This window comes from Phyllostomus discolor, chromosome 3 (assembly GCF_004126475.2).
Source record: "Phyllostomus discolor isolate MPI-MPIP mPhyDis1 chromosome 3, mPhyDis1.pri.v3, whole genome shotgun sequence".
Lineage (NCBI taxonomy): Eukaryota > Metazoa > Chordata > Mammalia > Chiroptera > Phyllostomidae > Phyllostomus > Phyllostomus discolor.
Genome location: NC_040905.2, coordinates 111,967,740 through 111,993,883, shown reverse-complemented (window position 1 = coordinate 111,993,883; position 26,144 = coordinate 111,967,740). Strand labels below are relative to the sequence as shown.

General features: G+C 57.4%; 2 protein-coding genes across 8 annotated transcripts in view; one reads left to right on the top strand and one right to left on the bottom strand.

The window, feature by feature from the left end:
- The first annotated feature begins 223 nt into the window (after positions 1-223).
- GLIS2 (GLIS family zinc finger 2) lies at positions 224-19,790 on the top strand. Of its 2 annotated transcripts, none has more exons than XM_028523595.2 (7): positions 224-462; positions 14,223-14,463; positions 15,351-15,523; positions 16,081-16,257; positions 16,338-16,471; positions 16,552-16,673; positions 16,902-19,790. In XM_028523595.2, the coding sequence occupies exons 2-7, from the start codon at positions 14,292-14,294 to the stop codon at positions 17,699-17,701; spliced, it is 1,578 nt and encodes a 525-aa protein (XP_028379396.1). In that variant the 5' UTR covers positions 224-462; positions 14,223-14,291; the 3' UTR covers positions 17,702-19,790. The 2 variants fall into 2 exon arrangements, with proteins under 2 accessions (XP_028379396.1, XP_028379402.1); XM_028523601.2 differs by having other exon boundaries at positions 226-462; positions 16,555-16,673.
- Positions 19,791-20,451: 661 nt separating this feature from the next.
- Positions 20,452-26,144, bottom strand: part of LOC114505596 (mitochondrial import inner membrane translocase subunit TIM16) — a 65,581-nt gene continuing 59,888 nt past the window's right edge. For 2 of the 6 annotated variants that reach the window (XM_036021007.1, XM_028523440.2), the window contains 4 exons: positions 22,392-22,476; positions 21,498-21,634; positions 21,020-21,085; positions 20,452-20,619 (listed from right to left, as the gene is read on the bottom strand). In XM_036021007.1, the coding sequence (XP_035876900.1) occupies positions 20,533-20,619; positions 21,020-21,085; positions 21,498-21,634; positions 22,392-22,476 (375 nt within the window). In that variant the 3' untranslated portion in view covers positions 20,452-20,532. Of the gene's footprint in view, positions 20,620-21,019; positions 21,146-21,497; positions 21,712-22,391; positions 22,477-26,144 lie in introns of those variants that run through there. The other 4 variants (XR_004902081.1, XR_004902082.1, XR_004902083.1 and 1 more) reach the window with 4 other exon arrangements.

The window sequence follows — 26,144 nt, the reverse complement described above, 5'->3', positions numbered from 1 at the left end:
CCCGCGAGTGTGCGGCCGCCCCCTCCCCCCCCCTCCCCCGACGCTCACGCCCCGCCTGGCAGCTGGCGCCCCGGGCCTGGGGCCGCTGCGGCGAGAGGGGTTTGCTGGGAGGGCTGGAGGGAAGCAGCGGGGGAGGGAGAAGGGAGGGCGGATGCCCCCCGCGCCCCTCCTCCTCCCCCTCCTCCTCAGCCCGCCGGTCCCTCCTCTCACCGCCTCCCTCCGCCCTCCTCCCTCCCTCTGTAAGACATCCCGGCCCGGCCCGGCCGCCGCGGCCACCTTCCCCGCCGGAGCTGCAGATGTGGCGGAGCGGCCGGGAGCCGGGCGGCCGTGCCAGGGGAGCCTGCGCCCTGTGAGCCTCACGCCCCGGCCCCCGCCCGCCCCGGCCCCTCCCCCGCTCACTCCCTGCAGCCCCCAGACCGCCGGAGCCCGCAGTTGGGAGCCCGACCGCCCCCCGCCGCCGAGGTAGGAAGCCTCCAGGCGTCGTGTCGTGGGGACCGGGACTGGGCAGGGGGGCTGGTCTGTTGCGCGGGGTCTGCGGGGCTCGAGGGCTGCCTACACCTACCGCGTCCGCGCCTCGCTCCGGGCCATTGTGAGCCCTCGCCGGGCCCCCTGCGCGCTCGCTCCCTCGCTCTCAGGCTTGCGCATTCCCTCCCTCGCCAGCTCCTCGGCCCTTTTCCTCGGTCTCTCTGTCTTTCTCCTCCCCCCTGCCCTTCCTCCGTCCCGAGGCCGGGCCCTGCCGCGGCCGGGCCCGGGGCGGGAGCAAACTTCGGCGGCGAAGTTGGGCTGATGCAGTGGGGGCGCGCTGCCGGGTGAGAGGGGGTCCCCGGAGCCTAGGTAAGAACTTGTCTGGGGCTGCCGGGCAGCTTCCCCCTTCACACGGCTGAGCCGGGGGTCTTTATAAAACGGGGTTTGAAAGGTGTCTCCTCCCTTGTCCCTGAAAGTCTCCCCCACGCCCTCACCCCCGCCCCCGCTGTCCCTGGATAGAAAGGCTGGGGAGGCAGGCGTCCTGAGGTTCAGGACTGGGGTTCTGCCGCATTTGGACTAGGAGCTAGAGTCCTGTCCAGCACTTGTTCCTCCCCTGCTGTTTGCAAGCAGAGAACCTGGCAGAGTGGGGAGAGCGGGGGTACCCAACTCGCCTGAGGAAAGGTCTGGAGGGGGTGAGGCAGGTGCATCTGCAGGGAGGGAAATGCCTATGCCTTGCTTCCCCAGCCTGTCCCCCTGGGATGGGGCTGGAATCTAGGCTGGCACCTGGAGACCTTGGCACACTGCCCTACCCACTCGGGTACTCGGGCCACAGCAGGGCAGCATGCTGCTTGTCTCCTGTCCAGGAGGGCCTGCCTAGCCTGGCCTGGCCACGCCAGACAGCAATGGTTGCGGGGAGCTACCCGGCCCTGCCCTGGGGCCTGGGAAGTGGGAAGGGATCCTGGGAGGAGCCCTGGGCCCCCAGCCATCTCAGCCCAGTATCTTGGCTCTGAAGGGAATGCTTGACACTGAAGGGGCAGCCAGGCCTGCCCGGGACCTGGCCGAGGCTTGGGCTCCCGTGGTTCTTGGTCTGGGCCAGGGACAGGGCCAGAGCTGTGGTTGTGGGAGGCAGCCATTCTGAGGGTCCTACGTACCTGGTCCTGGCATCCTGAAGGAATGGTGGGGCTTAGCAGGCAGCTAAGGAAGACACTCTACTCCCCAGTGTCTCCTCCAGGACCTTCCTCAGCTCCCAGGCGCAAGGAAGGGGAAACTGGCTCCTTCAGTCTGCCCACTCGCCCAGCCCTCCCCCAGCCTCACACCGGTGCCACAGTGCCACAGCTGTTCCAGCCCAACCCATACATCCCTCCCCATGACCTCTGAGCCTACCCCTTCTCTGCTCCTCCTTCTCCCCTCTGGGCCACAGCTGGGCCTCCCAGCTGGCCCTGGCCAGTACTGGGGGAGGGGCTGCGCCCAGGGGGCCCCTCCAGGACACCCCTTTCTGAGCTTCAGCCCAGCCCCATTTCACAGCCCACCACCAACTCCACTTGGCCCTCCCTGTAGTCCACCAAGCAGGAGACAGTGCCAGAGGTTCGGGGGACCACTTATGGGAGTTGGATACCCTTTGGAAACAGCTCTATTTTCCTCAGCCCCTTCCCCTCCCCCTCCTTTCCGGAGCTGCCATAAGTACTGACCCTCTGACCCCCCCCCATGCCTGCCCACCATTCCCTGTCTGTGACCTTTGACCTTTAGTGTTAAATCCCTCCAGCTGGGGATCTTCGGCCCCTGAGTGACCCTGGTGCAGGCCCCCGGTGGGGGGCCTCTCCCTGCTCCTGGCTCTCTACATAGGAACACCTGCCAGTTCCTCCCACACTGATGGGGAGGGGGGTGCCCCAGAAAGCCAGACAGTGAGTCACCCTACTTCTGGGCACCACTGCTTTTGGGGTCACTGGCTTTGGGGGATATGCTGGAGTTGGGCCACCACCTGGAGGGTGAGTAGGAAAAGCCCCCCACCTAGGAGTCTGATGTCCTGGAATTGAGTCCCAGGTGGCCAACAACTCCCAGGGGTCCTTGGACCAGGCTCCTCCCCTTTCTGGGTCTCAGTTTCTTCATCTGTCGAACCAAGGGGTCAGACAAGGTGAGATTCCTGAGCTTCAGAGTCCATGAGAAGACTTGGGGTGGGGGTGTTGGGAGTGGGTAAGGCCAACAAAAGCTAACTCTCAATTGTCCATGGGTGGAGCCAGTATGAATAACTGGATGCCACAGACATCCAAAAACCTCATTTTAAACAATCGTGTGAACCACGTCCCCCACCCCAAAGCTTTTGTTGTTTCTAGAAGCCCAGCTGCAAATGGGTAGCCAAGCCTGTCTTCCCCTGCCTGGGCTCCCCTGGCTGCCGCACTGGGAGTGCCCGTGGAGGGTGAGAGGGCGAACTGATCCCAAGGAGACAAAGCTCTCCAGGGCCCCTCCTGGGACCTGGTGTAGGGAGGCCTAGACCCCTCTCAGCCCCACCATGGGGCCCCTGCTTTTCTCTCCCCCACTTTCCTGGCCTGGCCTTGGCTCTAGGCGGTAGGAGTATCTTCTGCCACCTAATCCTCCCAGGGTCTGAGCTGGGCTGTAGAGTGAAGAATGTATTTCCCTGATACTTTCCCACGTGGGTTTCCATCTGCCCCAACTGGCTTGGAATCCAAATTTCCCACTTGGGTGGGGACTGGGTGTTGGGTGGTTTGGGGCAGTCCCAGGATGACGGAGGGTGCTAAAAGCTGGGGCCAGGTGACCAGATTTGGGGAGTGTGACCTAAGAGCTATTGGGCCTTTTGGGCCTTGTTTGGGACAGACCCCGGAAGCTGGAGGGGGGCAGGGTGGGGAAGATTGCTACTCCCACCTCTCCCCTCCAGTGGGGGATGCCTCCCAGCTTCCTGTGTCCCAGGGCAGGCAAGCTGAAGAGGCCCCTTACCCAAGAGGGAAATTCAGAATGTATTAGAAAGGCCTGAGCTAGGTGGAATGGGAGGGTGGGGGGGGGGGCTGCCTTTTTGAGGCTAGGAGAAGTCTTTCTCTATTAAGGGTTATTACTGTCATTGTGTATTTCACACAGATGACTAAAGCCAGAAGGGTGACCCCTGGAAGTGACTGTGTGATCCTTTCTTCACCCAGACAAGTGCCCTTCTTAGAGGTGGGGAGCATCACTGGCTGGTGAGGGGCTCTCTGGGACCAACCAGAAAGATGTGGCTTCTCGCCCACCACCCTGCTGAAGTTGCTTTCCCGTGCAGGGCCTGTGAAATGGCCCTAAGAGAGAGGCTGAGGCCCAGATGTGTGTCTGAGGGTTCACCTCTCTGAGAATCTCAGGACACCCAGCTTTGTCCCAGCCTGCTACTAGCCCTGGGTGTGGGGGACCACAGCTCCTTCAAGGCCCTTGGGACACACCTGCCCAGGGTTTCCCAGGTGGATGCCTCAGCCTCACCCTGGAGAATGCTAGTTTGGGTATGACCAGGCAGGGACTCCCGTTGTCAACCAGGACTGCTAGTGCTTTATTGATCAGCCAGGGCTGGGGCAATTGCTTAGGTGCTGGGACATAGAAGGGCTTGCTGGGGGAGTGGGGGGTCTCATGCAGGGGTATAGCCTAGAGTAGACCCAGTTTTCTCTCCTGGCCCCCACATAGCCCCATAAGCCTCTGCTGTCTGTAAACAAATAAAAATGCCATCTTAGGTCTTCACAAGAGGGCAGGGGGTGAAGCTGGTTAGGGATAGAGCAGCAGGGTGGGAACGCCTGGTAACAACTCCCGGAAAAAGTCAACAATGCTTTCCAATGGCCCCTTGAACTTTGTAGGCATTAACATTTGTCACTTGAAATTATTATCTTAACCTTGTGAGAGAGATCCATAGATCTCTATTAGCCAAATGAGGAAATTGAAGCTCAGGATGGAAAAGAGCCTGCTGTGGGTGGCGTGGTGGTGTTTGATGGCCAGTTTCCCAGCCTGGAACGAGAAGGGGCCCTGCCCCTGAGGGGAGCCTGAATTGGCCTTGGCAGCTGTGCACACCAGGCCCTAAACACCCATCCTTTCCCTGTGCTGATCCTCCTGGCCTCCGCCCCAGACCTGTCCATGTGGGAGGCAAGGTCTAGCCCAGATCTGCAGGGGTCCCTGGCCCTTTTTTCCCTTGTAGGGAACCCCTGGGAGCTTCCACACAGCTAGTCCCCAGGGAGCCCCAGAAGTCTGACTGTCCTGCCTGGGATGTCTCTCCAAGCTCCCTCAGGCTGGGCAGTGGAGGCCCTGGATCTGAGCATCTTGATGGGGAGAGCTCTGGCCTTCCACGCCCCCTCCCAGACGAGATGAATGGTTCTGGTTAAGTAGTGGCCAGGCTAGGGGGGGCCTGGGGGAGCACAGAGATGGGAAGTGAGTCTAATGGGGGAGCTTCCTATCTTTTCCAGATGCCCCTGGTGGGGGATGGGAAAGGGCTGAGAATCTTCCAGGCCATGACTAGGGTTGGCTGGTGTCTCCTCAGGGCCTTTGTCTACACTGCCTAAGAAGCCAGGTAGTACCTGCCACAGGGGGGTGCTGGATATTTCAGTGTGACTTTTGCACATGTACTCCTGCCTTGGCAGATGGCTGCCTGGGAAGGGGACTCAGACTCAGCCTCCTACCCCCTCCTCCAATCATGGCCAAGAGAGGGTAGGGAGACTTCAGAGGCCCCAGGGGTTGCTGAGCTGCCCAAGTCAGCACTGGACACCTCTAGGAAAACAATCCTGCGGCTGACAAAGGGTCTCCACAATTTGCATAATGCACGCACTGGCCAGTGCCCCACTGGGACTCTGGGAGTAAGTACGCTACCTATGGGCTGTAGTTGAGGGAGACTAAGGCTTAGATTTGAGGGGTTTGCTTATAGGGTCACTTAGGGTCAGAGAAGGATTGGGACTGGAGCCTAGGGCTATCTGATCTTGGCCCCTGAAATGTCAATTCAGTCCAGGAATCCCCCCAGCTCCATTCCTCCCCACCCCACCCCCATCCACTGCTGGGGCATGGCACGGGGGACAGCTGTGTCTGGGAAAGCCTCCTTCCTTACCCATGTGTGCACCTAGGTCTGGCTGGGAAGTCTTCTGGGCCACTTTCTCCTGCATCCAGAGCCCCCCAACCCTACCCTTCCAGGCTTACTGACCCCAGCTGTGATGTCCTCCTACCCCAAGTCTGTGGGTCCCTCCATTGTTCTGTCTGCCAGCCACACCCTCCTCCAGTCCAAGCCCCCAGCACCACCTCTGGTCACCTAGTGGTCACCATGCGTGGTCCTGTGAACCCTGGGCCCCAAGGGCCAGAAGCAGGGAGGCCTGGTATGGTGTTCCCTGTTGGGTTTGGAGGCTACCCCTGGCTTTTGGACTTGCTTTGCTGCCTGGAGTGGACAAGCAGGGGAGGGTGGGATGGCTGGTAAGAAGGGCATGGGGTGGAGTCCAGAGTTTATGCAGGAGCCCCTGCTGGGCCTGGTCTTGTACTGCTGTTCTGGGGTAGGCTCTGTGTCACTGCTGGATGTAAGCAGCAAGAGATGAAGCTAGGGGAACTGGGTCCTTCTGGTTATCCCAACTGACTAGAGCAATTCTGGCTACCCCACCCTAGTCCTGCTCCTTGGTCCCTTGCCCTAGACAGGGAGGAGGAGGCTCAGGCCCTGCCTCTTACCTTAACCTTGGGTAAGCCACTTCCTTCTTTGGGCTGTAAGCCCCTCCCTGCCTGCCCACCCTACCTGTCTGGTGGCACCACAGATAGATTAATTTACTCGGCAACATTCACTGAGGTCCCGGTGTCAGGAAAAAGTGAAAGGCAGAGGTGCTGTTAGGGGCGTGGTCAGGATGCTTGAGCTCCAGTCCCATTCTGGGCCAACCCCCTCCTTTCTTGGATGGGAAACTGAGGCCCAGAGCTGGCCCACATCACACCGGGGAAGGCCTGGTTTCTGGCTCTGAGCCCCAGCACTTGGCATCGCTGCCCAGTCTGTGTTGGTGGAAGGAGCGAGCTGTGTGGGGGCTGTGGGAGAGGAGGCAGTGGTCTGCTCCATGAGGCCTCCTCCTTTTCAACACCCCCTGAAGGCTCAGAACTGCCTGGAGCTCCAGAGACATCCCTGCCTGCCCTTCTTGGAAAGAGGCTCAGAATGTCAGGTGTAGAAAGTGAGTACCTGGGGCAGTGAATATGCTACTGTGTCCAGGGCTGGGCACTTAGGGCATGCTCAAGCGCTGGGGACATTGTGGCGTTAGTGATATATTAGAGAGGATCTGGACCCAGGGTGAGTGTGGCCAGCAGCACAGGGCTGTTGCAGGGCTAGGGAGGCTGCCCTTGGCAGTGTGGAGACAGAGCCCCTGCTCAGCTCTTAGGCACCTGGAAGAACTGCTCCTGTGCAGCTGCAAGAGGTGAATCAGGGAAGATTTGCTGAAGGAGGGGAAGTAGGAGGGAAGCGGCAGCTGGAGGGGATTATGGGGACATGGAAGGTTGTAAAGCAGGAGCTAGCACCTAAGAGGTAAGCCCCAGGCTCACGGGAGCCAGGAAATCTTGAGAAAGGAGGTGCTGCAGGGGAAGTCTGGGCTGGAAAGGATGGTGGCACTCTCTGTGCAGAGTACTCTGTGCCTCCCAGTGCCCCCCAGGTCCTGGCCCAGCCTCCCCCTTGGGCCTCCTCTACTGGATGACAGAGAGTTTAGTTGCGGGCTGGTCGGGGGCCAAACCCCCAGGCCTCTGCAGCATTGGGCCTAGAAAGAGTGTGGGTTTTGACCTGGCGGTGAATCCCGACTGCTACTTAAAGTACCGTCTTGGTGACCTTGGCAGGTGACTGATCTGCGCTGAGCCTCACTGTCCTCATCTGGAAGGTGGGGAGAATCACACCTAATTGTCAGGGTGGTGAGGATGAATGGCGATGGTGAGCAGGAGGCAGGCTGGCCAGCGCAGCCTGCAGAACTCGTTAGGTCCCAACGCTCCCGCTTCCTCCTGCTTCACCCGAAGTCCATGTGGCCTACTCAGGTCTGCCCCCCACACTCGCAGGAGCAGCTCACCCCTAAACACTGTTTCTCTGTTGCCAGTGGTTCCCCCACTGAAGTCTGGATGCCCTTCATTCTCACTTATCTGTGGGCCCCCCCCACCCCCGAGAATGGAGTGGAGGGCCTGGTGTTGGAGTGCATAACTGAGAAATGGGGTAAATGAGGCTGGGAGGGAAAGGCCAAAGTCCAGAGCCTGCCTTGCCCACCTCCCTTCCTGCTGGGACTTGGCAAATGCTATTCATTGGGCCTGGTGCTGGTCCTGTGGTGATGGGAGGGGTGGGCCCCAGGCCTCATCCTGGCTCCCCACCATAAGCTAAGATGCCTGGGTCCTGGGTTCCCAACTTTGATGCTACTTACCTGCCATGTCCTGTGTCCCCTGTATGTTCACAGCTGTGATACATAGGCATGTGCCTGTATGTCTGGGGGTGCTGTGAGTGCCCGTCCCTGTCCTGTGGGACACTGGCCAGTGCCTTTGCTGGCCCCAGAGAGCTCTGGAGGAGTGCCCAGCCCTGCTGCCCACCAAGAGTGGCAGTGCTGCTTGGCAGGTCCTGGGCTGCCTGTGTCTAGGCCTTGCTGGGTGTGTGTCCTGTCTGGCTCCCCAGTGTGGGCCCCTCCCAGGGATTTGGGCAGCTTGGGCCCAGCCCTTCCCTCCTAGCTCGCTGGCTGGTGGGTGGGTAGGTGGGCGGGTTGCCTGGCGTGGGGGCTGCTTGGCGGGCTCCCCTCTGGCTGAGGCCCAGGTGCAGGCAGTGCTCACAGCACCTCCCCCCCAAGCTGGGCAGACAGGAAAATACCAGACATAGTTGTGCAAAGGTGGCTGCAGGCGGGCAGGCAGCAAGGGGTGGGGGCTGCACTAGGCGCCTCGAGCCACCAGGGCTAGAAGAGACTTCTGTGCCAGGCTGGGCCCTGCAGCGGGATGGGCACACACATCTACGTGAGTGTGCATCTGCAGGCTAGGGCCCACGTGTGAGCTGCTGTCCCCAGCCTGGTGGCACCCTGCTGGCGTTGGGGAAGGAAGTACATCTGGGGAGCCCGGGGTGAGGGGTGTGGGGGAAGCCAGCTGCATGCCTTCCACCTTCACCGCTGCCTGAACTCTCTGGGTGACTTTGGCAGGGCAAGTTACTATGGAGTACCTTCAGCCTGGGGCCACGTACAAGAATCCTCAGGGCTACCAGTTGCTGGTGCCTCCTGTGTGCCTGGTGATCCGGCATGGTATTATGGTGCCTGTTACGGCCAAGGAAACTAAGGCTGAGAGGGAGCAACAGGGACCCATCTGAGGCCCCACAGCCAGGGGTGGGGCACAGAGGACTGGAACCAGGTAGCCTGGTTCTGGATAGCACTCTCTAAACATGCCTATGCAGTTGCTGCCCAGCTGGGGGCCTTTCTGAGGCCCCCATAGCCCAAGAGCTAAGCCCTGGCTGGGTCACCTGGGGGTATTTGTACTCCAGGGTGAGGTCTGCCTTACCAGAGGATCTGGGAAGGCCCAGGGTGCTGGCTGAGCACCCGTCTGTGATAGGGGAGGGGCCAGGCTTCAGAGCAAGAGGTTCCCAGGGAAGGCGAACCCCATGCTCTTCCAGGAAGTGCTGCCTGCCCTGGCCCCTCTCCTGGGACCTGCTGGGCAGAGGCCTCAGGATAAGCCCCTCCCTTTCATCCTGGGAGGAGGTTTGCTCCTTCCAGGACTGCTCAGAGCCTCTCCAGGGCCTCCTGGCGTTCTTTCCTTGATGCAGTCAGACTCTGGAAGGTGACTGGTCAGCAGCTCTGGTCATTCCACAGGACAGCAGAGGCCTGGGGCTCTTGAGGGGCACACACTTGTTTAGTTGCCCTAAACTGAAGCCCACACGCTCCCAGACGAGTGTGAAACTAGAGTGTCTGTGGGTGCAGCAGGAAAGGCCTGTCCCCCGTTCAGCTGTCCTCACTTTCTAGACTGGCCGAAGGCTGCAGAACTCTGCGATGGTGATGCTTGATTCAAGAACTGTGATTAAGTACCTACTATGCACCCAGTACTGTTCTAGGTGCTGAGTATTACATATCAGTGGAAACACTAAGCAATCATTGGATTTGCACGGTTACACTGATTTCTCCCAGGAACCCCATGGGAGTAGCTTATTACTATTACTATCATCCCATTTTAGAGATGAGGACCCTGAGGTGACTTGCCTTAAGTCACATGGGTAGGAAGTGGCAGAGCCACGCTGGAGACTCGGGTATTCCACCCCATACTTACAGCCCTAAGTATGCTCTGCTGCCTGATCAGGGAGCGGGGCCAGGAGAGGATGAGGCCTGCTCCTGCCCCTCTAGCCCGGGCTGCTTGCTGCCCTGGAGGGTGGAGCTCTTAGGTAGGGCGGAGCCACAGTGGTTCCCAGGAATGCAGGACTGTGGGGCCCTACCTTTGGCAGCATAACTGCCTGCAGTTCACCAAGCTTCCCTGTGACTACCACCCTAGTAGGCCTCTCCAGCACCCACCCACTGCCTGTGCCCCTTTTAGGCTCTGCACCTAGCTCCGGTAAACCCCTGGGCAGGGAGAGGAGCCCTTTTCCTTGTCCCTCCCCACAGCCACTGGCACAACAGGGGCTAATGATGGACACAGCTTCTGGACTCACCTGGGCTTAAAACCCAGCTCTGGCACAGAGAAGCTGTGTGACCCTGGACAGTTCACTTAATCTCCCCAAGCCTTCATTTTTGCATCTGTAAAATGGGGAGGAAGGAGCACTTGCCTTAACAGGTGCTAGCCTGCTCCTTGATTATCAGCAGCGGGCTGCTGGTCCTGTTATTCTATAACATTCACCCATGATTTCCAATCCCAGGCTTGCTACCCACTGTGCAACCTGGGCCAGTTTCCCTGTGGTAAGAGCAGCATGTTGACAGACACCAGGGCACCCATGGAGCACAGGGGAGGCCAGGGACTTGCTTTCCCTTTCCAGTCTGTGTCAAGCAAGCCACATAGGCTTTTGAGAGTTGCATCTTGGTCCTAAGCTGGATGAGCCACGGCTGATCAAAGGGTAGTTTCAGGGCTACTCTGGGAATAAGGGGTGCCCCTCACGTTGCTCTTGACAACACCCTAAGGTGGTGGTCAGGCACCTGACTGTGCTCCTGTGGGGTAGGCTGGGAGAGTGCCCATCTTACAGACCCTCCCCCCCCCACCTGCCCAGGAGACCCTGAGTGCTTCTCCGGGTGGATGTGCAGAGCCCCTCTCCACCTCCACAGGACTGCTGCAGGCTTAGGGTTAGCTCACCGCAGGGAGGGAGAGGTTTTATCCAGAGCAGATTCTGGCCTACTATTAGCCTGGTGATGTGTTCAGTTTCCCTACCTGCACAGCAGGGGGAATGACTGCGTTTACCCACAGCAGGGTTTTAGAAGGTTCAGAGAATTCATGGACAGTGTATAAAACGTAGGTGTTTAAGGAAGGTCGACCCATTCCCCACTCCAGCCACAGGGTCCTGGCACAGACTGTGCTTTTTGGGGGCTCCAGTTTCTTCCTGTGTGTAGGCTGCCTGGTGCTCCGCTGCCTGGAGGGCAAGGCGGGAGGAGGGAGGAGCCGCCAGGTAGGGCAGGCCAAGGTGGGGGTGGAGGGCCCTGCAGCTAGGGGCTTTGCTCGCCCACAGGCAGCACACAATAGCAACCATTATCTAAGGCTCAGCCCCCAGGGAGGATGCGGGGGCAGGGGGGGGGGCAAGGGTAGCCTGAGGGCCAGCATGGCCCACCCCCAGGGTGACCCCCGCCCAGCCCCACCACCTCGGTGGTCTCCGAGGGGCCCTCGTTCCCTTCATTCTAATTAGTTCCTTTCGCCGCCGGAGCACGACCACCTTGGCGTTGCCTGCTGGCCCACCCAAAGCCCCACAACTATCACCTCTCAGCCAGCCAGCCAGCCTGCGGGAAACTGAGCCGGGAATTCCGCAGCGGAGATCCCGGGGGAAGGGACTCCACGCTGCACCCGGGGTACCGGGGTACAGGAGACTCCGTGGCTCCTGCCTATTGCGGGCATTACCTCTGGTTAAGAAACTTGTTTGCACCCTCAGAGCACACGACAGCCGTCCTTCCGAGCGTCTCCGCCCTCCCCACCTTCCCGGTTGTCCTGGGCCATAAATCAGGTGCTGGCCTCCGATAGTTGTCAGAGTGCCAGACCCAGGGTTCCAGGCCGGCTGTCCCCTCAGCCTCTGGAGAGCTCAACTCTGGCTCTCACCCGCCCCTCTTCACCCAGCCCAGGCAGGAACAAAGAGCAGAGCTGGAGCCCAGAATGGCCGCTGGCTGAGGGGGGGGGAGGGGGCGGGGCGGGGTGAGAGAGGACACTGAGGTTGGCCAAGGAGTGGGGTCACCATCGGGAGGGAAATCAGGGTGAGGCCAGCCTGGGGGTGGGGGTGCTGGGAGCTGTTGGCTTTGGGGTAGCTCCTTCCTCCTTCCCCAGGGGTTGGGTGGCTGGGCCTCTAGGCTGTTTTTCATTAGAATGAACCCGCGGGGAAAATCCAAGGGCCGGAAGTGAGGGGTGGTCTCTGGGGGATGGGGTGCTGGAGTCCCCACTCTCATCATGGACCCTGCGCTCGGCCCCACCCTGGGAGGCAGGTTTCCCTTGGGGTCCTCGTGCTTCTGGACTGAAGCAGTATGTCCTTCAGGTCTTCAGAACAAGGTGACCCAGGGCTCCTCCCTGGTCCCCCTCTGGCCTGGGGGCAGGTGCCAAAAGTATGTTGCTTTGTCAGTGACATCAATGACAATCAGTGTTGCTTTGAATTCTCAGTTTCAAACTGTGCTGCCCTCACGGTCCCCTTCTCTGGAAGGTTGGGGGTGTGTGTGTGTGGAAGCTGTGGGGAGGCCTGTGGCCCTAGGCCAGCCAAGGACCAGGCCACCAGCCCTTCCTGGCTCCTGAATTCTTAATCAGCATAAATATTTACTTCCTTCCTCTCCTTCCAGGCTCCTAGCACAGAGGAGCTTCAGGGAGGTTGGAAGGGGCCTGTGTCTAAAAATAAACAGGTGGAGGGACAGGCAGACAGACACACAGACAGACATAACTGGGGGTGGGTCAGGCAGGGGGCAGCTCCTCCCCCAGCCAGAAGGTGAGTGGAGGGGGCCCACATCTATCCATCACTGTCTCTCACTCACCTGCCTGCCTGGATCTGGAGCTCCTGCACAGGGTAGCACTCTGGTCCCAGCCCCCCCCCCCCCCCCCAATCACTGGGAGCTCCTGGCCGGTGCATGGCCTGTGGGGCAAACCCAACAGATCTGTAGGTACTCACCTGATGGAGTTTAACAGAGACGAGTCAAATAACAAAACCTAGGTCCCGTGCCCCAGTGCTGCCAGCTGTGCTCTAATGATGCACTTCTCCCTAGGCTCAGAGACTGATGTAGCTATGTGCTGGTGGAGTTTTGGGATGTGTCCCCAGAAGCTGAGGGACCTAAGCAAAGGAGTGGATTGCCTTATTTCCTGTGTGCTTGGAGGGTTCTTGGCAGAAGTGGAGCTTGTCTGGGGAGACAGATGAGCCACGGCTTGGAACTGGGTGAAGACTATTTAAAGCCCCTGAAGGGCCTGACCTGGAGAAAACCTGAGTGGGGACATGGGGCTGCCCTCCCCTGTTCTGTTCTGTGGAGAGAGCTCCAGGTAGCTCTGAGTGCACCTGGGCAAAACCCGCCCCCAGGGAAACACAAGTGAAATATGCAACATCTTTTACCACCTAACAGTTAAGGAGAATTCTGAGTTGAACTATGAAAACCTGGATTCCATGAAAGACAGGGAATATCTTGGTGTTGGCTTGTTTAGCAGGAAGATTTTCAGGGTGTAATCATCTCATTTAACAAATGCAAGGACATGCATTGACTTTTTCGCCACATATAAAAAGATTGCTGCTGTAAGAAAACTTTGAATTTGGAATGAATTGTTGACTTTGCTTTGGGTCATGTTTATGTGAAAATTGCACCATTGAGACATTCTAAGAAAATGGTGAAAATTGTAGCATGAGAACTCATAGTAAAAGAATATCATCACCTGTAAAAATGATACATGCATTTATTTTACTAACCATCAGAGCTGGTACACTTCCCTCCTACCCCACCTGCCGCCGGCTGGCCTGGCTGGGCCACAGCCCCCAGCTGCCCCCTGGTGGTGGCCCAGAGCCCTCTGGCTCCTGGTTCCTTATACGCACCTCTCCTCCTGACCTCACCTGGGAGGCAAAGCCACCTGTGTGCACCCCCATCCTTTGGGGTCAGGTTTTGCTCAGCTTTGCCCTACAGGCTCTCGGCCTCATTCCCTCAGAGGTGACCTCAGATCCCTATGGGGCTCGGCGCAAGGAGTGCTCAGCAGCCAGTAGCTGAGGACCACTCGTAGTCACCTTGGAGAACACACTGCTCCTCTGGCCTGGTTTTGGGTCTTAAAGCTCAAACCAGGCATGTGTCCCAGGCAGGACTTGCCACTCAGTCAGAAATGACCTTTGGAACGTGCCTGGTTACTTCCAGGGAGATCTGGCCTTAAATCTGATAGCTCTACCACTTCCTAGCTCTGTGACCTGAGGCAGGATCTAAAACTCATCTCATGGCAAAATGTAGTCTTTATGCTTTGCCTTCCAGAAAAAGACTTGTTGGAAGTGGTCATGGAAGCTCTTGAGTAGGTGGGTGGCTCTCTTCATGATACCTATTGGCCAGGCCACTCAGAGGATCTCCCTACCTGGGGAGACAGCCCTCATACTGCTGCATACCCACTGCCTCCCTCTCCTGTGGGCTTTAATGAGTGCAGCCTGAGGAGAGCCTGGGGTCACAGTGTCACACACAGCTCCTGTCCTCCCCTAGGTTCTTGCCTGAACACCAGCTTGGGATCTCCCCACTAGCTGCTGCCACCTCCACCCCCAGCCCATCACTATGCACTCCTTGGACGAGCCGCTTGACCTGAAGCTGAGCATCACCAAGCTCCGGGCGGCGAGAGAAAAGCGGGAGAGGACACTGAATGTGGTCCAGCACCGAGCTCTACACCGGGAGCTTGGCTTGGTGGACAGTAGTCCCACCCAATGCTCCCCAAGCTCCCCACCCTCAGGTACTGTGCTGGGGCAGGGCAGTGGTCTCTGGGCCCTGATGGAGCTGTGGCAATAGAATGTCCAATGTGTGTCCACCTGGATATTGCTGCAGCCCCTCACAGCTTCCAGCTTAGAGTGCTCCCCACACTCTGGCCATTCATCCTCCCAGCAGTTTATGTTTGGACGTTACATTGTCCCCAGTAGGAGGGAAATGACCTGCCCAGTTTATAGAGCTGGAATGGCAGAGCCAGGATACAAATGAGGCCTCTGGGAGGATTTGAAGTGGCTGATAAGGGGGGGGAGGGGGGGGTTACATGTAGTAACAAAAGGCCCTGAGAACCAACTCCTGGGCTTTGAGGCAGTGTGGGCAGCTAGCCAGGTCAGCAGAGATTGGGGACCTGGCCCAGCAAGTGTTTTTCAGGATGCTTAGGGCTCAGGCCCTCTGCTCTGCCTCTGGTGCCCCTGGAAATCAGATCTAGCACTTCTGAGCTGGAGGGCTCTAGAAGTAGTCCAGCCCAGACCTCTTATTTTACTGAAGAGAAGAACACTGTGGCAGAAGGGGTGTGAGGAAAGTTGAAAAGGTCCCTACCTGTCAATGTGGTGAGAAACTAGGGGCTCTGGCTTCCAGTTCCTGGTCAGTTGCTCACTCTGTGTCCCAGATCATTCCATGTGTAAAGTGGGCACTTCCCACTTCTCATGTCAATTGATGGCCGAGCTCTCATGACGGCAGAGGTCACATTTATCAGCTGTACAGGCTGTTGGCTCAGGTACCTGGGGTCCCAGGGTGGTCAGGGCTGTGGCGTCACTGGGGTCTGCTTCCAGGGTCATGGCTTAGGATTCAGAGGCAGGAGGGCCTGGCCACCAGGACTCCTGGCTCCAGCAGCCCCAAACTATGCCTCTCTTTTAGGCTTCCTGCTGAACCCCAAGTTCCCTGAGAAGGTGGAGGGACGCTTTTCAGCAGCCCCTCTGGTAGACCTCAGCTTGTCACCGTCATCAGGGCTAGACTCCCCCAATGGCAGCAGCTCGCTGTCCCCTGAGCGCCAGAGCAACGGCGACCTGTCCACAGTCCACACCACTCCGGTAAGGAGAGGGATGTGGGTCCTGGAGAGAAGGTGTATTAGTTTCCTGGGGCTACTGTAACAAAGGGCCACAAACTGGGTGTCTTAGAATGATAGGAATATGTTAATTCTGTCACCATTCTGGAAGCCGAATTCTGAAATCAAGGTGTCGACAGGGCTGGTTCCTTCTGAAGGCCCCAGAGAAGAATCCTCCCTCCCCTCTTACAGCTTCTGGCGACTCTAGGCAATCCCTGCATCACAGCTACATCACTTCAATCTCTGCCTGGTATCACATGGCTTCCTTCCCTCCTGTGGGTCTCTATGTCCAAATCTTCTTCCTCTTATGAAGACTGGTCACAGGACTTAGGGCTCCCTTGTCTAGACCCCCCTCCTAACTTGCTCACATCTGCAAAGACCTTATTTTCAAATTAGGTCACGTGTACAGGTACAGGGTGTTAGGGTTAGGACATATCATTGCGGGGGACACAACTCAGACTGCTACAGAAGAAACAGAAGGGGTCTAGGCCTACTGGACCCATGGGGCAATGACCAGCTCTGCCCCTTGCCCTCTCCTACCAGGATTTCCGGCCACTGCGCTATCTGGACAACGTCCCCAGCTCCTTCCAGTTTTTCCTGCCTCTGGGTTCTGGAGGTGCCCTGCACCTGCCTGCTTCCTCTTTCCTCACCACTCCCAAGGACAAGTGCCTCTCACCAGAGCTACCCCTGCCAAAGCAGTTGGTTTGTCGCTGGGCCAAGGTGAGTGGGGGCCAGGAAGAGTGGGGTAGGGCTGGGGCAGGTGGCCTCACAAGGGCTTAGAACCTTCCCTGGCCTTGCAGTGTAACCAGCTCTTCGAGCTCCTGCAAGATTTGGTGGATCACGTCAATGACTACCACGTCAAGCCGGAGAAGGATGCAGGGTACTGTTGCCACTGGGAGGGCTGCGCCCGTCACGGCCGAGGTTTCAACGCCAGGTGAGGGAGGGTGAGAGACGGCAGGCGGGAGGGGGCACGGGGGACCATCGAGCTGAGCTGTCTCTGTGCCCTCCCTGGAGCAGGTACAAGATGCTCATCCACATCCGCACACATACCAACGAGAAGCCGCACCGCTGTCCTACCTGTAGCAAGAGCTTCTCCCGCCTAGAGAACCTGAAGATCCACAACAGGTCACACACAGGTAATGGGGGTGCTGGAGTGCGGTAGCTGGGCAGTCTGGCTATCCCCAGGCATCCCGGAGGGGAGGGACATGTCCCATTTTGACTGGCCCGTTTCAGGTGCCACTTGCCAGGGGAAGCCTCTCCGGTAGGTCAGACCCCTAACACACAGGAGCACAGACAGGCCCCCCAGCCGTACTGGGGGGCAGGACACTGGGCTGGGAGACCCCTCACACTGTCCCTGCCCACAGGTGAGAAGCCCTATGTCTGTCCGTATGAGGGCTGCAACAAGCGCTACTCCAACTCAAGTGACCGTTTCAAGCACACTCGAACCCACTACGTGGACAAGCCCTACTACTGCAAGATGCCCGGCTGCCACAAGCGCTACACGGACCCCAGCTCACTGCGCAAGCACATCAAGGCCCATGGCCACTTTGTGTCCCATGAGCAGCAGGAACTCCTGCAACTGCGCCCTCCCCCCAAACCACCACTGCCTGCCCCCGATGGCAGCCCCTATGTCAGTGGGGCCCAGATCATCATCCCCAACCCGGCTGCCCTTTTTGGAGGCCCCAGCCTACCTGGCTTGCCACTGCCCCTGGCCCCTGGCCCCCTTGACCTCAGTGCCCTGGCCTGTGGCAATGGTGGGGGCAGTGGGAGTGGGGCAGGCATGAGCCCTGGGCTGCCAGGCCCTGTCCTGCCCCTCAATCTGGCCAAGAACCCACTGCTACCCTCACCCTTTGGTGCTGGTGGACTGGGCCTGCCTGTAGTCTCCCTCCTGGCTGGCTCCATGGGTAGCAAGGCTGATGGGGAGAAGGGGTGTGGGGCAGTGCCGGCCAGGGCCTTGGGCTTGGAGGGCCGCAAGACCCCTCTGGAGAGGACTGAGAGTAGTCGTTCCCGGCCCAGCCCTGAAGGACTCTCCCTGCTGCCAGGTACTGTGCTGGACCTGTCCACAGGTGTCAGTTCGGTGGCCAGCAGCCCAGAGGCACTGGCTCCTGGCTGGGTGGTCATCCCACCGGGCTCTGTGCTGCTCAAACCAGCCGTGGTGAACTGAACCTAACCCAGGGACAGCTACCCGAAGCTCCTGGGCCTGCCCCGACGAACAGAAACTCTTCTGCGAAATAGCAATAATGTCCTCCTGCTCCCAATGCCTGGTTGGCTGTGTTCCCCTGGCAGCCCCAGCCCCAGACAAGCTGGGCAGCAAGGATGGTGCTAGGTCATTGCTGGTGTCCTAGGCTCCCAGGGGAGGAACTGCCTGCAGGCTGGAGACACCTGAGCTCTTGCTGAGGCCTTGCTCACCTCTGGCCCTCAGTCTTCCTGCCCTGCCCTCTGCCCTGCCCTCTGCCCTGGTGCCTCTCTCACCTAGTGGCCAACCTGGGCAGGTCACCCTCCCTCCCTGCCTTGTCTACTTGTCAGCCACATCCCAGCAATGGGAGCAGGTGGGGTGGCATCTGCCTCTTTGCTGGCTCAGTGCTCCTGCACTCCTTCATGTGGTGAGCTATGACAAGGAGCCTGGGATTAAGGCCTACCCCACCTGCCTAGCCTCACCAGGCCCCTGCTCTGGGGGCTCCTTGGACCCCTTTCCCTCTGGCCCACCTTCCAGAGGGAGAGCAAGACAGATGAAGAAAGGCCCCTGCAAAGCCACAGGAAGACCCACCATATCCTTATGACAAGGTGCCTCCTACTCAGAGAGGGAGGCCTGCTCTGCCCACTGCCCCTCAGCACCCACCTACCCATGTGACGCAGCCAGCACTGCCTAAGGGTCAGCCCCTTCTCTGGGTTGGACAATGCTCTCCAAGGTGAGGGGATAGCTGACCACTCAGCTGCCCCTTTCCCACTGGTCTCCCTCTACCTTTCGGGGAGCTATGAAGTATGGGAAAGGGAGGTGCCAGGACCTTGGGCCCACCTGGCTCAGGGAACAGGTGAGGTGGGCCTGGCCTGGGGCAGTGTCCCCCCACCCTGCACTAGGGGCTGTAGAAGCCAGCAGTCTGGTAGGAGGTGGGAAGCTGGCTGGGGACAACCCCAGGTTGGGACGAAACTCATTCTAAGGCTGCCAAGTCACGGCCGAAACACAGGTGAGAGAGAGCTATAGGCCAGTGCTCACCAGAGGCAATGGGCTGAGGCCCTGGGCTTGGGTGATGGTGAAGCAGTCAAGAACAGCCATGGGAGGTCCAGCTTCTCCACCTGGGTGGGGGAAGTTGGTAGAAGGAGCCCAGACTTGTGACATGCTGTTTCCTCTGGCTTTTTTCAGCAGAGCCCCTTGTCCTAGAGAGGCTTTTATTTTTACTCCCAGGGTCCAGAATAAGCCAAGGAGGCTGATTGACTATTTACCTATTTACTGCCCAACCCTGTGGAGTGGTCTTTCCCACCAGGTCCTGGGGATACAGTATGTGCGCCCCACCTCCACCCCTGAGCCCTTGCTGTGCCCTGAGAGGTAGCCTGGTGCAGTCTGGGAGGCACTGGCCCAGCCATCAGGAGCTGTGGCTCCTAGGCCTGCCCTGTCCTTGGCCTCAATGAGCCAGCCTTCCCTTTCCCTGGCAGAACAACTGAGCTGCAGGACAGTAGAGTCCTTAGCAGCCCTGCATTTCCAGATTCCCCCTGCTGTTCCTCTGAACAGCTCTGTTGACCCCTGCCCTTTCCTGGACTGCCCTTCTATCCCAGAGGGGTCACCCTGACATAGCCTGCCCTAACAGGGCCCGGCAGTGCTGGCTCTGCCTCTTGAAGGGGCTGTGAGCGAAGCAGGAGGGAGCTGGTCTCCTTTCTTCGGGCCCTATCCAGGACCCAGGCCTTTAAGTCCCCCACTGTGGGGAAAGGGGTTTGAGATTCAAGCCCAAGGAGCAGAGGAACAGGGCACTGGAAGGTGACATTAGCTCAGCATGTGACTCAGTGATAGACCAGGCTCAAGAGGGCTGGTGTACGTGTTGTTGTTGTTGGTTTCTTGTTGCACATTCCAGGATATCAGTATTTTAACAGGTTCTAAAGTGCCTTTCTATCATAGCATATGTTTTTCCTCCTTTTGGCTCCACTGCTGTTAGCATAGAGTTAAAAAAAAAAAAAAGAGATAAGCTAATGACTATAACAATATATTCCTCCATGTGAGAGGAAGTTTATAAAGAAACAATAAAAGTGAGTTGCAAAGATGGTTTTTTGCCTTGGACGTGCCAGAAGCCGGGCCACCCAACAAGAAGCCATGTCTGGCTTGGGGTCACCCATCCTGGACTGCAGCACCCAGAGACTCTGTTCTGGGGGCTTCCAATCCTGCAGGTGCCACCACCTCTTAATCTGCTACTGGGAGTGGGAAGTGAAGGGTGGGAGGGAGCAGATGTTGCAGGAACAGGAGTGAAGTTGATAGACATGCTCAGGTCCTTGCCCTGTCAGAATGTCCTGCCTGCTGTGACTTCGGTGAGTTTCAGCTGTCAGGAAGAACCAGCTCCATGGCCTTGGTGCAATGAGAGGCTTCTCTTCCCCAGCCACATGAGCACTCTGCCCAAATTACTGAGATGCCAGAGAAAAACCCAGCTGTGGAGAGATAGTCTGTGATAAGAGTCTGAGGTCCCAAGTCTGTCCCCCAGCTGGATGGGAGGGGATAGATCTGAACATGGTGATGTTATAGGAGGAGCCTGGTGCTGGCACTGTGACAGCAGGAGGGGCTGTGTCCCACACTTGACAGGCCATGGGCAGCAGGGCCAGGCAGGCTGGCTGGCTTCTCGCCAAACTTACCCACCCTGGCCCCCTACCCCGCCCCTTGGCAGACCATGGCTTGCAGGAAGAACAGTCTGCCTTTTGGAATCTGTATGTGTGCACTTGAGAAACATGGAAAAGACATTTATTACCAAACTATAAATTAGAGGTGGTGGGTGGAGTGGGGCAGGAGGAGCCAAGTGGTCACGTCTGGGGCCTCTGCTCTTTCTCTCTGTCCTCCTGGGCCTGGATTCGGAGTTCCTCCTCAAGGCGCTCCTTTGCTCGGACCACCTGGGGAAGGAATTACAAACAGCTAGGTAGGGTGGCCTGCAAAAGACAGTCCAGTTCCAACTGTGCATCCTAGACCAGGCAGGTCCAGTGCCAGGGCGAGAAAAGGTGGCCTGGGGCTCCCCCAAGGCAAACAGCCCAGGACACCTGTGGGCTGTCACCTGGGATGAGTGGCTTCTAGCAACCCACCAGCCAGCAGTCCTCTTCTCTCAAAGCCATGGCTGTTGGGAGGTCTGCTTTTTAGGCTGACAGAGCCTGACACCTGAGGCAGCCAGGAGGAGTGAGTTTAGAGGCCCTCCCTGAGGTTGGGCACCAGGGAAAGGCCCACATACCTTTCTACCTACCGAGACCTGAAGTGCCAGGAACATGGCTTACTATCCTCCCAGCAGCAAAAACCACTCACCTTTGACTGCAGGTAGAAGGAGCCGCCCACAGATTTATCATTCACCTTGAATAGGTGTTCATAATTCTGCAGAGGAGGGGAGATGATGAGAGGTGTGCAGTCTCTGAGTTACAGAGGCAGGGGAAGCTAGGATGACAAAGAAGGAAAACAAAAGGGCTCGACCCCTCCACCCTGTGTGCCTGGAACTCTACACAGGAAGTTGCTGCAACCTCTAAGGGGCAGAGAGGTGGACAGATACCCACAGAGAAAGGGGTTTGGCTGCTATTACCAACAGCTCTATGCCTATGCTCCTGCCTGTCTTGCACCTATAAACTAACAAGGGACATTGGCTCCCACAAGCTGGAGTCCCAGCTGGCTGCAGCCAAAGCCTCTATCTACCCCACCTCTTCCTGCTAGGCCTCCTTTACTCTTCCCTATACTGCTGACCTGCCCCCCTACTTCTGGTCTGCTTCTCTCAGAGCTAGCCCAGTAGTCTCACCTTCTGGATATCCTTGGGGTTCAGCTTGGAGACATTGAGGATCTGCTGTGCCTCCTGGAGGCTGAGGCCAGAGAGGTTAGAGGCAGCTGCAGACTGGTGTCCGGCACGTCCCCGGGCATCAGCTGCGGCCCGGCTGGCTGTGTGAATGTGCAGGTTAGTGCTCAGCCCCCAGCAGCCCAGAGCTCCCCTGGCCTTCCATGTGGGTGGCTCACCCCTACCAGGTGGCATGGGAGAAGAGACAAAGCAAAAATGGCCAGAGGGTATTTCTCCAGGAATGGTTTGTTTTGGGGGAAGGGGATGGGGGAATAGTGAAGTGAGGACAGATTTGCTACACTGGTGGGCAGGGTCTGATCACCAAACCTGGAGCTTAGTCCACAGCCCAGACCACAATATTACCCTGTCCCTCTTTTCTCCACTGCCCCCTCATCCAGGCACACAGAAAGTTGGGGATCTTCAGGCTACTAAGGGAAGCAAAGTTGTGGGTAGAGGAAGGCAGCAATAGCTGGCCTTCAGTTGCCTGGGCCACCAAAGCAGGCTGCCTTTGGTGATCACTCCCCTTTCAGTGACCCTAGATTCAGAAGTCAGTACACTTTTTCTTAGAGTCAGAGAGTAAGTATTTTAGGCTTTGCAAGCCAATTAGTCTGTGCTGTAATTACTGGACTCTGCCTTAAAAGCAGCCAGCTCCTTCCTGGATGCTCATGTCAACCAGGACTCTCTTCTACGGGAATGTTCCCAAGTCCAGCACTGCCCCCACACCATGGGAAGTGCCTCAGGCCACCCAAGCTGTCAGAACCCCAGCCCACAGACAGTTCCTACATTCACAACCAGGGTGGGCCCTGGGCCCGTAGCTATGGGAGCTCCCACCCCAAGGGGAAACAGGCGGGCGAAGCTTACCTGCAAACTCCTGCCGCAGGGCCCGGGCAAAGGCCCTGCCCACCACCTGTGCCCCCATCACAATGATCTGGGCCAGGTACTTGGCCTGTGGGCAAAACAGGCATCTGGTTAGCAGGCGGCAGCCCCTAGAGATGGTACCTAGAAAGGGCTGCAGAGTGGTAAGGCCTCTGGAGAGTTGAGATAATAAAGCAGAGAGTAGCTCTAATGAACAGCTTCTGTGGGTGGCTTCAGCTGCTCCTGAGACAGCAGGTAGTGGGTAAACCTGAATGAGTCCCCAGAGGCAGACAGGAGCCAAGGCTAATGGCTGCAGGACACAGAAGCCACTGGCTTCAGGAATAATACTGTGGCCTGGAGCCAGGACCAGGGGCCAGTCCCAGACTGCTACTCACTCAGTTTGCCATCAGAGCCAAGGAGGGCGCTTTATGTGCTTCTGAGATCAGCTGGTCCAACCTTCTTTCCACTGGTGAGGAGAGTCAGAGCCACTCTAATTCCCCCAACACTATTCAATGCACTCCATTCAACACAACAGCGAAACGCCCACAAGGCAGGCACTTCCATAAACACATCAAGGACCAGGCGGTGAGGAAGAGCAGGACATGTTCCACCACTGGCTCTTGCATTTGCCCACTCCCTGAGAGGCAGCGCTCAGACAATCCACCGGCCCCCTCCCTTGAGCCCCCACACCCACCAGGCCTCACGGAGAAATCGTCCATGCATGGCAGTGCCACACAGCAGTCTCCTACCCCAAGACCACGTGGTTCCATGCACCAGAGAGGCAAGCAGGAAGTCTCATTAAGTGTGTGTGACCAGAGGCATGGAGAGGCAATGGAAGACAGTGGCATTTCTATTGGGATGGGTTTTGAAGGGCAGGTAGAATTATGACAGGAACACTGGGGTTCGCTAGGCAGAGGGACCAGAGGGAGCCAAGACTGGGAGAAAGCACAAGAAATGTCTGGGCGGCAGCCAGGACCTGCCTAGGGAACTTGCAGTGGGAGACCAGGAAGGAGGCTGAGATGGGCCAATGTGCAGATCTCACTGTGAAGGGAGATCAGGTACAGCCAGCACATGTGAAAATGACCATGTGAATGAGACGGTACAAACTCGGATGCATAGAGGACGCACAGGGCATGTCCAAGTGGTTTCCCTTGTTCTTTGTATTTTTCTGTCATTAGATTTCCTATCAGTCAACAAGTATCAACTGAGCCAGGATGCCAGGCACTATGCCAAAAACATTCTATTTAATCCCAACAGCTCAATATACTGAGGCATAAAAAACAACACAATCAAAAAAGTAAAAACGAGAAAGAAAAAGACACTGAGGCACAGAAGTGTTTAGTGACCAGCCCAGGGACACCCAGCTAGCACTCAGGAAGGTGGGCAGGGATCCCAAAGCCAGCGCTGTAAGTCATGGCATCCCCAGGCTGCCCACTTCACACAGGGTGCTGGGGTGTGCAGGGAGGGCGACAAAACGACCTAACAAGGAGCAAGGACCCAACCCTGAGGCCAAACAGGGTCTCACCAGATTCCAGTGGAATCCACACTGAGAACTGGCTTTGTCTGGCCTCCAACAAACCTGCCCTTCCCTAGTGGATGGAGCAGGACATGATTCTGGGCTATTGTCGGGAATTTCTGTAATAAATGGAAGTGGGTTTTGACTTCACAAGTGTAGAAATTTCAATTTCATAAGTCCAGTATTTCACACCAGAAACCAAAGCTCAGAGAAAAGGACAGGGCTGTCTTGCAGGTGTGAAGACAGATCATGGACACACTGCTGACTGGGAAGCCTCACCTGACCGCCCCAACCCTGCCTAAAGCCACTCTCAAATGGGACAGGAGGCTTTGGGATAAACTGCAGGTCCTGTGTGAGTGACAGAGGCTTACAGGCCACTAGGTGACTCCAGCGGGTTCCCTTGGCCTGGCACACCAACCCTCAGAACATACCCTCTTCTGCTGCCACATGCCTTAGTGCAACCCCATCGTACCACCTTGTATTTACTGGTTTACCTCTCTGCCCAGCATGGTAACTGTTGCTAAATAATGAACGTTAAGAACGAGGCTGTAACTGGGCATCTCCCCCAACTATCCCCTGCAAGCTTCAAACCAAGTGGCATGGTGGGCCCATGGTTCCTGTTGCCAGAGCTTTATGGCTGCAGGGAAGGCCGGGCTGGCCTGCAAAGTTTCAGAGGCCACCCTGGCCAAGGGAGCTGCCAATTGAGGCTACCAAGGTTCCTGTGAGAGCCATCTCCCAGGGGAGGCAGTATGGTGTAGCAGTTACACAGGCAAGCTTTGTACCACCTGCATGCAAATCCCAGCTGTGAGCCCTGGACAAGTTCTCAACCTCCCTGAGCCTTGGGTTTCTCCCTAACCAACAATGGGGCTGCCCTAAGGATGAAATGGGGTAATGTTTGTAAAGTGCCTGGCTCAGAGTCTGATGACACTGTAGGTGCTCAATAAATGTTGGTTTTCATTTATTACTATTCTTTGTTTCACAAAACTTGACAGTGACCAGTTACTATGGAGTAACAAAGATTCTCCCAAAAAAGCAGCTCATTTGATAGATTCTCTGATTATGGAGGGGAGGTGGCTGCGAAGAGCCGGGCCACATTCCCAGGGGTCTCAGAAGCAGAGTAGAAGAAAAGTGAGAATGCTGCCTTCGAATTGGGCTGACAGAACCTGGAATCCCAGCTTTGCTTCTGGTTAGCTGTATAGCCCTGGGCAAATTACTCAACCCCTCTGAATTTCAGTGCTCGGATCTGCAAAGTGGGGAGAACAATATCCTGCTCACAGGAGAGCTGTAAGGCCCTCAGGAGGCAATGCACTTAAGACCAAGAGGACAGACAGTGGCAGGTCCAGAGCAGCCAACAGCTGCCTTTGCTTCCCAACCAGATCCTATTTGGTGTTGAATGGTGTAGCCAAGCCTCTCACCCACCATTTCAGTACCCAGACACTCGCTGAGCACCAGCTGGGCATCAACTATGCTCAGCACTGAGGATTCATGGGGAGCAGTGCGCTGCCAGCTGTATCCACCACAGATGATGAAGACAGCCACTGGCTGAGACCTCTCCCAGAAAGCTTTAAAACATCCCATGGTCCAGAGTGACACTTGGGCCTAAAGACCCTCCGCCAGAGCAGCTGGCTGGCACAGCATCCAACTTCAGGCCAAAATAACAGTTAAGAAGCAGAGGTCAGAGCCACAGAACTCCGGGCCTGGGACCCACTGTGGACAGCACACATACTTTCTCATGCGGGGAGTACTGTGGCCTAATGCAGGGCCACAGCCCCTCGCTGGTTCAAAGGAGGGCAGTAGTGTGGAGGTTGGGGAGCACTCAGGAATGTGGTTCATCCAACATTAATTGCATCAAGAAGGGAGCCCGGCTTTCAGACAAACCGATGTGCAATGCTTCCCTTAAGGCACAGTTCCTGGCCCTCAGGCTGGTGGGCATAGACAGCCACTGAGATTCACCCCCTTCTCTCATGGGTGCATGGAGATACATACGGGGCTTCGTTCAAGCCGGACCCCTGCAAACAGCTGCTGGTATCAAAACTAGGCAGGAAAGAGGTCAGGACCACAATTGTATCTGTCATGGCATGTGCAGGCCCAGCCTTTGGCTGACACAGCAGGTGCCTGATTCATATTTGAATGAATGTGACACTTACTTAACCAAGTCACCATCAGCTCTGCTGTGGCCAAACTGAAGTCTCACAATATCTAAGCACCCAGACAGCACTCCCAAATGCCTCCCACTCCCTCTT

Bases quoted from the DNA above. Each gene is read 5' to 3' on its own strand.
- GLIS2 (XM_028523595.2), top strand. From the start codon at position 14,292: ATGCACTCCTTGGACGAGCCGCTTGACCTGAAGCTGAGCATCACCAAG. The intron at 16,258-16,337 runs GTGAGTGGGGGC...CTGGCCTTGCAG, and splicing joins TGGTTTGTCGCTGGGCCAAG to TGTAACCAGCTCTTCGAGCT. The intron at 16,674-16,901 runs GTAATGGGGGTG...CCCTGCCCACAG, and splicing joins CCACAACAGGTCACACACAG to GTGAGAAGCCCTATGTCTGT.